General features: G+C 44.5%; 1 protein-coding gene across 7 annotated transcripts in view; it reads right to left on the reverse strand.

Annotated features, from left to right (window-relative positions):
* Window positions 1-59: 59 nt before the first annotated feature.
* SFXN1 (sideroflexin 1) overlaps window positions 60-13830 on the reverse strand; it is a 33429-nt gene continuing 19658 nt past the window's right edge. For 6 of the 7 annotated variants that reach the window (XM_032465061.1, XM_032465064.1, XM_032465066.1 and 3 more), the window contains 5 exons: window positions 13201-13250; window positions 7661-7733; window positions 6681-6730; window positions 6065-6112; window positions 60-2278 (listed from right to left, as the gene is read on the reverse strand). In XM_032465061.1, coding sequence (XP_032320952.1) covers window positions 2216-2278; window positions 6065-6112; window positions 6681-6730; window positions 7661-7733; window positions 13201-13250 — 284 coding nt within the window. In that variant the 3' untranslated portion in view covers window positions 60-2215. The remainder of the gene's footprint in view (window positions 2279-6064; window positions 6113-6680; window positions 6731-7660; window positions 7734-13200; window positions 13251-13830) is intronic. The other variant, XM_032465062.1, reaches the window with a different exon arrangement.

Raw genomic sequence — 13830 nt, forward strand, 5'->3', positions numbered from 1 at the left:
GTACCATCGGTCGTAACATACAAACTGCATCATCCACTCCATACAAACCAGAGAGAGGATTTATTTTCATTCCAAGTTTATTTAACATTTCATCCAGTCGAACTGAAATAATACATTGACTCCAACTCTGGCAAGACACGGTGCTAATACTGAAATCAAAACTGCCAGTCAGTTAACACTTACAGTCATAATTCTTTATGTCGTGTTCATAGCAATGTTAATAACTATTTGCGGTTACCAGCGGATTGCACCTCACGTGAACTTTCCTCCAAAAAAAGGTTATTTATTTCAAAGAGATCAGCAAAGACTGCCAATCTTGGCTCAATTTGTTCCTTTTTATAAACCACAATTCGACGCTACAGTTCATATTTCTCTATAAAAGCATCAGGAGTCGGAAACTTCAGTAAATAGTGTTTAAAAAGACACACTTCCAGGCTTGTCATCCCTTGTGTCATGATGCTTTGGTCCTGTCCTCCTGGTGTGTATTCAAATTTCGGTTATTTTGTCAATCTTCCAACTGGTCATAAATTTTTCAATGAAGGTTAAGATTCTGAGATGGGGCCACCAGTGGACAAGGGAGAGGGATTCTGAGATTAGCTGGGGTGAGCAGGGCAGGCCTCACGGGCTTTAGTTTCTTGTTAAAAGTGCCCTTGAAGCACCTTGTGGAGGTGTGCCTGGAATTTCCGGCTTTTACCAATTTCTAAAGAGACGCCTCTATAGCAACAAAATACATCCAAGGCCGGAATGTCATGGGATGGTTTAATAGAGAAACTCTCAACGAGGAAATTCTGGCAGCATAAAGAAAGGCTCAGAGTGGCCCAAAGCTTTGGGTCCATTAATCCTTTTAGACAAAACAGAAACACAGACATGAGGCACACCATTCTTGCTTTGTGAGGAAATTCAGGCTGGTCACACTGTCAGGAAAAAATCTGCCAAGATTAGTTTCTACATTTTTGTTTTTTCACTTATTAAGTCTCTGAATTACAAGTTGAATCGAGTGGCCTACACTTGATAAAATAACTATTCTGCATATGCCTTTGAACCTCGACAGAACTGAAACATCATCTCTGTTTCGTTAAATGTATTATTTGTGAAGCTAACCTGGGTGATGAAAACAGTGGTCCGGGCGTTGGTTATTCTCACAGGGGGTGGAATGTAATATACAACATTCAAGTAAATGTCACTTAGTCACGGATTCACACGCACACACTGTGTCTGTATCTTTCTGAAAGCCAAACAGAGCTACAATGTCACGGAAAGACCTGTAGGTGAACGAACTGCACACGAGCTTCTACACAACAAAACAGACAAAACAAAACAAAACAAGAAAACAGCAAACAACCAGATTCAAACTAGTCATACTGCACTGGTTTTGGAAAGACTTCCAAAATTTGCCTTTCTAACTAACATTTCAGTTAGTTGACTCGTTGGCTTAAATCACTGAATATAAAGCCAACAGGTAAAGGGAAGATTAACACCTTCGCAGGAATGTGAAACAGGATACATTTAAAAGTCAGGCAAAGAAAACCCACCAGCAATACGAAAGCACACAGCTGCTGACAGCAGGGAGCTTGCCTCGCGACTGCCTGTTCCTATGACTTTCAGGAGGTATCTGATCTGAAGGAGCTTTTGTCTATGAATCCAAGAAACCCATCATCTACTTTGCGATGCTTCCTGCTCAGACTGGGGGCCAACTGCCCTGAATACGTACAAGTCATTTTTCACAGTATGGCCTCAGAGCTTTTGCGTTTCCCCAACTCACTACTGAGACCGCTTTGATTGGAAACAAAAGTGGGAATAACAGTTCAGTGTTTCAAACAGATTTCCTTTCTGCCGACTGATAATCAAGTTATTTGTGGAGCAGCTAGTGAACGTCTACTGTATGCCTAGCGGGGCTTTCGAAAACTCCGGGGGAGGGCTGGGACAGTGGCCTTGGAAAAAGCTGCAGGAAGGGTGCCTCTGTAAATCAGACCGTGATTCAAATGGAAGGGGGCCAACAGGTGGGGGCACCCGGCCCACACCAGGTGCTGTGCTGTATGTAGCAGCTTGACTCTAAAAGGCTAACGTGGATCTTTCAAAGGTTTGTGTCACTGGGAGGACCCGGGCTGGTATTCCTCGCCACCTCGGCTACCACCGGGCTTGCGGTTGGCGGGACCGGCTGAAGGCGTTTCTGCCCCTGCTTCACAATCCCTTGTTAAAGTACACGCGCTGTAAGTCAGGACGGGTCTCTCGAATCTTGGCTCGCAGCTCCTCCTCCAGGCTTGTCACGGACATGGAACTGGGATAAGGGACAGATGACATGGTTATTTCACGGGTGGGGGTGGGCATTAGGACGTGAAGGGAGGAGAGAGGGGACCCCCACCGCCCCTATGACTGGTGCAGTCAGAGTCCTGTTGGAAAACCGCTTCGTGTGCCCAGAAAATGAGCACCCTGTGCCTATCAGAAAATTGTCGCTAAGGACCCAAGAAGTGCACTGAGAGACCCTCTTGACCTCTCCCATTATTAAAAGGCTTAAGCACTCATCGTTGGCAAGGAAGTATGGTCGTAGTACGTTCAGGCACTGACGGCATCGGAAAACAATCTGCGGTCACGCCACTTCCCAAGGGAAACAATATAAACGTTCACCACTAACGAAAAAAGACAGATGCACTCAGTGGAGTTTTTAGCACTAAAAATTCACTTGTACTAATGTGTTTTCTGTCCACTGTCTAATAAATAATAATGCAACTAATGCTAAAACTTCTAGAAAATGCTAGAAGGTGCGAGAAAAACCATCTCTTTAGTCACACCACTGAGAATGGCCACTGTGAGTCTTTGCTTTTAGGGATTTAAAAAAATGTACTTGAAGGTATTATAGGGGTATGTGTATGAAAGCTTATTTTTTCTTTTTTTTGGTTATTAATACATACATGTTCTATAAAAGGATGAGGAGAAATTGCCCAGAGAAACTGCTGACATTCTGACATGTAATTTGTCTTTTGAAAAGAATTGTTCTTTAAGATAGTTGAGACGTGGTGAACTACGAGGTAAAGAAGGTCAGCTACAGATTTATAAACATATGTCAAAAAAAGGAAAAATTATTGACTATAGAAAGAAACTAGAAAAAAAACCCACATTGGCTATTTTTTTCCCCTATGGAGTGGTTCCTTGGGTAATTTAAAAATAATATGAGAATGATAATGGCTGTGACTTGTTGCTCATTTTGGGGGCCAGACATTACGCATTTTAGTTCTTACAAAGACTCTGAAAGTCAGGTATTAACCTAGTTTTACAGATAAGGAAACCGGAGTTACACCTGAGATGTGAAGTCCAGTCTAGCTCGACCCAGAAGCCATGCCCCAAACCAACGGGCTACACTGTGTCTCTGTCCTTGCAGGAATTTCCACTGATCTGTAAGTATGTACAATTACTACTGATACAATTTAAAGGACAAATCCGATTTTGGAATTAAAGTTACTCAAACCCTAATGGATGATGGCAGTGGTCTCTTTTTTTTATCTTCTAGGAGAGTTTTAAAAAATTGGAATAATCTGTTTCTTGACACTTGGGTAACCCTCCCCTGTAAAACCACCGGGTTCTTGTGTTTTCCTTGTGGGGAGAAGTTTAACGATCACTGCAACTTCCTTCACGGCTGGAGGCCAATGCAGATTTTCTAATTTTTCAGCGTTGACAATACATTTCTAGGAATTCATCCATTTTGCCCGTTTTCACATCTACTGTGTGATAATGTTGATAACACGCTCTTATCTTTTTACTCTGTTGGATCTATGTAGTTTCGCCTTTTTTTCATTTATAATTATCATTGTGCCTTTTGGTTTTGATTGACGTTGTAAGATTATTGTCTACTTTGTTTCTATTTTCAAAGGATCAACTTCGACTGTGTGGACCCTCAATTGTTTCTTTATTATCTATTTGACTTGTTTATGGTCTTCACTCCTTCTTTTTTCTGTCTCTGGAGTTTATTTTTATTTATCTTTTTAAAATTAAGTTGGACATTTACTGCATTGATTTTCAGCCATTTTTTCTTTCTAATAGGAACATTTAAATCTACAAACTTCTCTCAAAGCAACCCTTTTGCTGCTTCCTACGGGTTTTGCTAAGAGTGTTTTCGTTTCGTCTCATTCACGTAGGAGAATGGATAATTGTGGTGTATTCATACAGTGGCTAACACACAGCAGTGAATGAGCTGCAACTCCATGCAATAATGGGGAGGGATCTTAGTCACATGATGTTGAACAAAAGGAATATGACAGTCTTCTCTGAAAGGTTCCCACGGAGGCAAAACTAAACACCACCATAAGGCTCATGCTTATATACGATGATGGTAAGTTTTCAGTGCAACTGCATAACCAGCATGAAATTCATCCCCGTGATTAAATCTGCAGGGGAGGCAGGGAGAAGGGCTGGAAGAACTCAGGGATAGAAATAACCTATTGGCAACATTTTTATTTATGGGTTGGGCAGCGGATTCCTGAATGGTCATTATTTCATTTAGATCAATAAAATAAAAGAGGGTCCTTTCTGGACCAATGAGGACAGCGTGTTACAAACCAAGGGATATGATTACTCTGCCTAACTAGTGAGGGACAGAAAGATAAACAAACGTACAAACAAATGTGTACATGAAATATCCAGACTCATAGCCTTTGTTTTTAAATAGAGGAAGATGAGAGAGGGTCCTTGGTCTCCGAAACGTAAAACCATGTGACTTCATGGCACTAGCAGGTACAGAGATCTTTAAATTTCTAGACCTAGAGTTCACTCCGTAAAACAAATATCAGAATGAATATATTGGTTTTTCTCCTAACACTTAAACAAAATCAAGGCCATGAAACCACCACCACAATCAAGATAGCTCACATTTCCATCACTCCCCAAGGGGTGCAAATTTCGAACTCCTGCTTTATCCCTTCCCACGATTTTCAAATTCTTTTAATCTCAAAATAAGAACAGCCACATTTATGAAGAGTTCCTTCGCTATCAGGCGTGCTCCTCAGGACTTCACAGACACTATCTCTGTCACCGAGTTCAAAGTCAAGTGCTAAATGCAGATATTCCAAAGTTATGCACTCAAGAAATAAGTTTTTCTGTTATGAAGCCCCGAGATTCTGGGGTTTGCACAATGAGATGGGTAGGCGTGCTCCTCTTTAGATGAGGAAATTCATCTGTGCTGGGCCTGAAAACAGATTCTGAGGGTCCTGCCCTCCCCAAGGGCGGGGCTTGGCTACAGGCATCAAAGTGATAAAGGCTCCTTCTCTTTGAAATCTATCAAGTGAAAGATCAGATAAAAGATGGCATTCAGAGGGACCTGATGGAGCTAGTTCTGGAGCAGAACGCCTCATCTCAAACCTGCATAAAAGCCCAGGGCATGGAAGGCCACACGCTGGGGACCCACCGGCCACGGAGGGTGTTACAGAGGCAGGGGCCTGGTGACACAAACCACAGCAAGGCAACAGAATGCTGCTTCTCTGCGCCGTGATGTTAGACTGGAAGGTGGCGGAAGCCCTCTGTTTATAGGATGCTGATTTAGTGCCCGTCCATCCAGTTCTACATCAAAGGCAGGATTCAAAGGCAGCTGGTGATGAAAGACATGTGTACAATAAAGCTTTTGAGGCAAAACAAAGCAAAACAAAAACTCCGCGTAGGAGAAGTGGGGAAGCAAATAGACCAACCACTGAAGCTAAGCGTGTGTAACTGCCGTCCCTGGGGGTGGAGCTGAAGTTCTAATACATCTGCACGATAGTATGCCTTGGCCAGTGGACCGGACAACAAACGAACCATACTTAAATTTTTATAAAAGCAAATTTGCACCCGAGCTAACCTGAGTCTTAACACAAGAACAAAGCATTTTTGAAGGTATCAGTAGCAGAGAAGAGCCAGGCAAAGAGGGTTTTGAAATTCAACAGACGTGCGTTTGATTTCTGCCTCTGTCTCTGCCTTCTAGAGACTTGGTTTCAATTACCGTTTTGAGAGTCAACTTTCCCAGTAGTGAAACGGACCTGCACCTTCAACTGGATTTTAAGATCAGAACTCACGATTATTCTAAAGAGTAACAAATACATACCTTTTCTGAGGAAACAGAGCGCAGCACAGAGGCGTAGCGAATACCAAACTTAAAAACAAACAAACAAAAGACAAATCAGAGCATTTTGAAATGGCTGATTTTCAGATTCTTTCACCATCTTACTTTTATAACAATTCTCTTCCTTCCTTTTCTTTCCTTCGAGTGTTACACTGCTTCACAAAAATATGTCCTGTTTGTGATTTTATTACCAATGACAGCCAAAATAATTTTTTAAAAAATCAAAGAGATAAAAGGACTTCAAAAAAGAATCACGCCAATCGCCCTAAAATGTTGTAGGTTTCTCTAAAGACAGTTTACTTCCAGCTGAGTTACCGGGACCATGAGTTCCAGATGTTCTGGGGATGGTCTGACACTTTTCAAATGTATCCCAGGGAGGGTACAGCTCAGTGGTAGAGCACGTGCTTAGTACGCACAAGGTCTTGGGTTCAATCCCCAGCACCTCCATTAAAAAAAAAAGAAGTAAAATAAACGACTAAATAAATGAATATTAGAAAAAAGCTTGTGTCCCATGTCATCCACCCTTTCCCTCACCTTTCATATACCGTGTATTTCTCTTTGACAGAGAAATTAATGACAGCAAAGTCACTCTACTCACCAGAAACCAACCAATCCAACTTGGATGGGGGCGCTCATCCACGGAAACCTCTGTGTTGAGAGAGAAATGATTTTGAATAATTCACATACAGGCTCTGAGAGACCGCCTCTTCTGCTGGGAAACGGGAAGGAGCCACGCCCCATTACAAGATCCAGCTGGAATGCGATTAGTGAGATGTGGGGGTAACACGCCAACAAGCCTGTTAGTCCTGACTTCCCGGTCCCCTCCTTGATCTGTCGCTGGACGCACATGCAAAGCTTAGGTGGCTTCTCCTTTCGTTCCCCTGCACGTATCATCTGAGAGCTGCCTGGCTGTCTCTGGGAGCTGGAGAAACCATTATCGCTTCGCGATCGTTTCTCTCGTAGCCGGGGAGGCAGGGCAGTCTGGTTCCAAGGCTGGAAGACTAACGAACCCGCACGCAGCTCTCTGTCCTACCAGCTCATCCCGACCGTGGGGAAAGGGCAGACGGAGCCCAACCTCTCCAGGCTTTGGTCTCCTTCTCTGTAGGGTGGGGATCACCACAGCATCCTCAAAGCTTGCAAGTGAAAATGCACCAGATAACATTCACACAGCCCCTAGCACCGTGCCTGGACCTTAGCAGATGCCCAACGAGCACCCCGCCCACCTGCCCTCCTCTGTGCCTCTCCTTTCGTGGTTTTAGTTGCTGTCGGCATGGTTAAAACTCTTGCTGGCGTAACACATTTTTGCCGATCACTTTTTTTTTTAATGGAAATGAATGAGTTCTTTGGTGTTTTGGAGAATACGTGCATTAGATTTTTAGTTTTCAAAAAGGAGTTTTAAAAAGGTGTAATACACAATTGAAAGAGGGATGAGGTCTCTAGATTATTCTAAATCAGGCCACTGAACTAGCTGCGACCAAGCTGTGAATCGGTTGTAAGGAAATCAGCCAACTTAGTTAAGAGTCAACACAAGCTGTGAAAAAAACCACAATTTCACGGCGGCTCACGTCAGAGGCGTACCCTGGTCCCCGAGGAGACTCCTCTGGCGAAAGGGTACGTCGCGCAGGTTAATGTGAGGGGAGGGAGGCATGGACTAGAGAGGAAGGGAGAAACGTTGATGAGCAGAGACACACACAGTGTTCACCCCTCAAAGGACAGCAAGGAGAGGAAACCTGTATCTGGGGCAACTGGCTCCGACCGATGATGAAGGATTTTCACAAGGAGATGGGAAATGCTCCTCCCAGCACCTCCCTGTGCGCCCTCTGCGTGGGTCCACAGACTTGGTGACGGGTACTGATGAGATCTTGTGGGAAGATGAGACCACGAGAGCCCGTGAGAGCGGCCCCTCATTTCAAGTGGACTCTCGAACAGCTGTGTGTGATCTCAACGATGGACGTGTCCAAACGAAAGGCTGGCGGCGGCTTTGCTGGAAAGGCTCTCGGCAATGACTGGGATCCTACAGAATTCTGACGTCTCCCGTGAGCCCCAACCTGCACGTCATCCCTCCTCCCGACTCCCTCCCCAGCACCGCATCCTGCCTCATCTTTCCCGACTTCTTCAACAGGACTGAGTCTGAGAATACACGAGTGAGCTGACGATGTGTGGTTTCCCCCTAGATAACCTCAGAGCTCCTTCAAGTAGGGACCTTACAGACTCGTGCAAACGGAGGGTATTTGAAATGAAAAGTTTAAATGAATTAAAGACAGGAATCGTAAGTTTAAAAGACGTATCTTCAAAGAGGTAAAAACTACAAGAAGTTAACTTGACTCTCGATTCTTTCTCCTCCTGATGATCTTTCCGCGAATAGCTTTCCAACATACAATAAACTGCACAGATTCACTGTGTACAAGTTTTGACATACGTCTTCAGCTGTGAAGCCATCACCACAATCAAAATAATGAACATATCCATCATCCCTAATGTCTTCCTCCTTCCTCGTGTCCTGGGCAATTCCGCCGTCTTCCCTACACCGCAGGGTCACCCGCTCCCTGGCAACCTCTCATCTACTTTCTGTCACTATGTATTAGTTCCTATTTTCTAGGATTACATGTATAGTAGCTACGGTCTTGGGTAATTATTCTGAGATTCATTCCTGTGGTTGTGTGCATCCAGAGCTCAGCACTTCTTATTGCTGAGTTAGCTGTTCCCTTACGTGGATTCATGACAATCAGATCAATCCATCCTCTTGTTGATGAACATCTGGGTTATTTCCAGTCTTTGGCAACTGCAAATAAAGCCGCTGTGAACATCTGGCTTTTATGGACATGTGTTCTCATTTCTTCTAGGCAGATACCTAGGAGTGAAATGGCTGGGTCACATGGTAAGCTTATGTTTCACTTTTTAAGAAACTGCCAAACTATAAGATTTGACATTCTCACCAGCAGGGGATGAGAGTTCCAGTTCCTCCACATCCTCATTAACACTTGTTATGGTCAGTCTTTTAAATTTTAGTCATTCTGACAAGCATTTAGTGGCAGCTAACATGGTTTTAATTTGAATTTCCCCAATGACTAAAGACGCTGAGCATCTTTCCACGTGCATATTTGACATCTGTATATATTTGGTGAAATGTCTGTTCAAACCTTTTGCCCATTTTTTTTTAATTGGGTTGTTTTCTTGAACAAGTGTTGAGAGTTCTTTATGTATTCTGGATACAAGTCATTTATCAGATATATTCTTTGCATAAATTTTCTCCCAGTCTGTTGTGTGAATGTTCATTTTCTTCATAGCTTTCCAAGAACAGAATTTTACCATTTGGATTGAGTACAGAGGTGGTGTTTATTTGTTCATTTATATATTTTAGTCAATTTGTCAGTTTTTCTTTTTATGGACGGTGCTTTCAGTGTTGTGTCAAAAAAAAATCTTTGCCCAACTCTAGGTCTCAAAGAGGTTCTATTATATTTTCCTTTTAGGAGTTAGACAGTTGTAGTTTTTTTTTATATTGAGATTTTATGAACCATTGGGAGTTGATTTTTATATATGGCACCTTCAGTTCCTGACACTCGGCCAGCATCCCAGGCGACCTGACCATCCACAAGTCTCCCCGTAAGTCACACTCTGTGTCCTCTCGGAGCCTCTGCAGAGCATGTGCCCCTGGCCAGTCCTCTTCCAGCCTCTGCCCACCAACTGCAACTGAGGGAGAAGCCTCCTGTACGCTTCCTCTGCGCCCCACACTGTACTCACTGTGTCCTGGAACCACTTGCCCTGTGCCTCTCCCCACCACCGTGCTTCACGGTCCCTGAGAGCAGGGCTCACGCCCTATTTCTATGATTCTAGTACCTAGCACGTTGCTTGGCATGCAACAGGCATTCGGCAGAGGGCTACTGAATAAAATATATAAATGAACAAATAAACGCCACCTCTACACTCAGTCAGCAGACAATCCTGGAAATCTACTGAGTAGTCAGAGCCGTCCACCTTTATTAAGGAAAATATGAAAAGAACCAGGGGTTAAGAAATAAGGGGCCCTTATCTGACCCAAACCACATCAGCTTTGTTCTCAATGAAAATGCCAGTAAGGTAAAGAGAACACGGAAGCTATTCTTCAAGAAAACTGCTGGGCGAAGCATCAGATTTTAAGCAGGGAACTTTCTGGTTGACTGCACAGATTTCTGTGAGTCACCTGCCCCCAGCTAATGCCACTTCCCAGGGCTCCATTTGGGAAAAGACAAGGCGTAGGGGGGAAGGATGAGTCATGCCAAGGCCTCCCCAAGTGCACCGTTGAAAAAAAGCCAAGAACATTCAATTCATTTCATGTTTGCAGAGGAGTTTGGTCTTGTCCAAGGTAAAAGCCCAGATCAGTGCATCCTTGCACAGAGGTGCATCTGGGTGCTGGAGCTAGGGACAGAGGGCCGACCACCGAGGCAGATGCCACCCACATGGACCTTATGAGCTACTGAGGAGATGATCTCTGAGCTTCTGTCAAAGGAGCCAGGAAAAAGCCTGCCTTTCAAAATAGCACGTGACAGTGCTTTGCAGGTGGAAATGCATGCAGGATGCACATCTAAGCAGCCTCTGCCTGGGTTTTCGTCACGGCCACACTACCGATTAAGTCTGAAAGTCTTCTCTTCATGGGCAAAATGCAGTATTTCAGTCTGACAGCAACCATGAACATGGCAGTGGGATGTACGTCTGAGGAGCTCAACCACATTCAGCTGTTGCTTTTTCAAAGCAGCATCCTCCACTGGAGGCTGGAACGAGTTCAACTGTAGCCAGGACCCTTTGGCGCTAGCAAGGCTGCTGGGACTGCCTGGTGGGCTGCTCTGCCTGCCTCTCCCGACCTTGACACGGGGCTTCTGATGCCAGTGGCCCCTTCAGGCTCCACGTGAGACCCTTCGGGGAGTGGGGTGAGGGCAGAGGGGGAGTGAGGTAGCACACCTCCAAATTATTATTCATGGGTCTGGTTCCAAAGCAAAGCTGAAAGTCACCAACTAAGCCGAGGGAGGAAAACACAGTATTTACTCATTTACGATTGTGAAAAAGCCAAGGGCAGTGTGGCGATGGCAGGCCAGCTGCTTGGATCATCTGCTGGTTGCTTCATGTAAGAAAATGCCAGGCTGTATTTGTAGCAATTTCTGTCTGTGTCTCCGCAAGAAAATGATGCAATACGCCCAACTACGTCTTCTGTCACCAAGTGTTTGTCACCAAGGTATTAAAGGACAACCTGTGCAACAACAGACGCCCTGGCAGAAGTACTGCCACCCCAGTGACTTCTCAAGGGCCAGCAGAGAAGAGCACAGAGCATCAGTTCAATGCCTGTGAAGTTGCAGGTTTACCGGATGGGCCACCTCCTCCTAGTGTCACGCTGATGGTCCTCATTGGAAGTTCACTTGACAGGTTTTCTCCCTCAAAGCCTAAATCACTTCCCACGAGGAAAGCAGCGACGGACAGAGGAAGGAGCGTTATCATCCTTACTATTTTCAGATTGTCTGAAAACCACTGAGATGTCAAAGTGGGTGAGTTCTAGATGTTTATGTAATACGGTAGTCTTACGATCTCATCACCATCCCAGCACATAAGCGAATTCCTTGGCAGCTTTAAAGAGCTCATCTTTTCTGAACTTTGCAGCAGAAAGAGACGTCGGCAAGATCTTTTCCTGGATCCTCAAAATAAGAGCTTATCCAAGTAGGTGAAATGTCAAATGAGGTCACCATGACATTTTGGTCTTCAGGAATAGCTGTACTGATTAACTGTATGTAACTGTTTCATAGTTCTGTTTAATCTTACAGCTAAGGCTCTAGGAAGCCACCCGGGAGTTGGATGGGGACTCAGAGAGCTTTTGAGGGTGCAGCTTCCTGGGGTGGCCCAGGGGTCTGTGGATTCCCCCGAGAACGCTCTACCGTGCGATGGGGCAGTTCAGTCACCACAGTGCTACTGTGACGCCCGATCGCACAAGTCACATCACCATGTAAAACTGCTGGAGGAAGAAGCTCAGGGAATAGAATTCATTCACACACCCAAAGCTCCCGAGGGAGAGCACGAGGGGGTGATGTAAGGGGGGGTCTTCTCCCACCCACACGGGGTTGGTGCATCAACACGAAACCACCTGGGCACGCTGGTCAATCAAGGCTCTCAACATTTACTGCTTCTTCAAAGCACCCTTTCTTGGCTTATTCTTCTAAGAATGTAATTGTGCTGGAAGTATTCAGGGTGAGCCTTAATCTTCCTTCTGGAGCCCACAGCGAGCAGACAAGCCCATGAACATGCCTGTTGGACATTCAGAACTTTCCTAATCCCTGAAATCATTCAGAAAGCGCAGGGCTGTGACCCATGTCCTTTGTTATTCAAAGTCTCATTGTGTCCCCTCAGTGTTACAGTTTGATTTCTAAGACCCAAAACAATTCACCCCAGGAGAGCTGCAGCGTTCACCCCCACACGCTCCTCCAGCCGGAGCCGGACCCATTCCCCCGGTGGATGTAACGGTGTCTGTTTCCAAACCCAGCACTGAGCCCTATCCCTGCCGCTTCCTACTTGCTATAAAAGCTGGAGAATGAAGGTGAAGCATAAACACTATTGCACTGAATCACAGAAGCTACAAAAAGAATACAGACAGTGCACAGAGATGTCTTAGTCTTAACATCACAGCTTCATCCTGTAATATTTTTCAGACCTCGAGGGGAGACGGCTGATAGATTAATGGATTATTAGATATGATCACCACAGAAAGATACATCGGGGCACTAAATTCCGTGCTCTCGGAGGCTACCACTCCAAATTACTTTTTCCTTTCTGATAGTATGTATAGTGACTTACAAACGAATCATTCCCAACACGCCCCATCTCTTCATTATTACCCAGCTAGGGATCCGACTGGTGACTGAGATGAGTGTGTACCTGAGCATTAACCTCTGAAGAGAAGCAGGGCAGCATTCAGTAAATGAAGGTTTATGAGAGCTTTATCAAATGCCTGGTATTAGAAATGAAGTCTTCCATGAAGTGCCCAACTGCCACTGGCCTTTCCATCCTTCGCTCACTTTTTACGTGGGAAACACTCTACATAGTTAGAAGTCTGAAAACGGATGGGAAGCATGGAGACCCTGATAAACAGAACTGGGACTTACCTTGAGAAAGGCTTTCTTTTCCAAAGTGTTCATGATAAATGGTGGGATGGCTGGAAGGAAAGAAAGATCCACTTAATTCCTCATTAATGTCTATTTTCAGCTCAGATTTTCTTTTTCCCTCAACAATTTCACAAAAGGATCCTATTACTTTTAGGTTATTTTCACACTGGCAGGGTAAAATTAATTGCAATTATTCCTTAAAATATCTTTGTATTAAAAAAAAATCCACTGTTTCTACTCTCTAGATTTTGGAAGAAGAATGCGGTGCTTTTTGCTGGCCAGAAAATTTTATAATCCTGGAGAGAACTTTACATTTAACATTAAATGTGCAACAGTACAAACATTGGGGACTTTCCCCACCTAAACCTATGAAACAAATGCAACCTTGCCCGGGTGTCCATCCTGCGTGGGGCAGAGTATAAAGATTCCTGCGTTGAGTCAGGCAGATGACCTGCTAGCTGGGTGATCCTGGAAAAGCTCCCTCACCTCGCTGAGCCTCAGTTTTCTGTTTTCCTCGTCTATAAAACAGGGGTAATTGTTATCAAACTGGCCAGGATGAGTAGATACAATAATGCACGTAGGCAGCATTAGCTCATTTACTCATGACTCAGACTCAACTGTCACATCGAC

This window comes from Camelus ferus, chromosome 22, assembly GCF_009834535.1.
Source record: "Camelus ferus isolate YT-003-E chromosome 22, BCGSAC_Cfer_1.0, whole genome shotgun sequence".
NCBI classification, from domain to species: Eukaryota; Metazoa; Chordata; class Mammalia; order Artiodactyla; family Camelidae; genus Camelus; species Camelus ferus.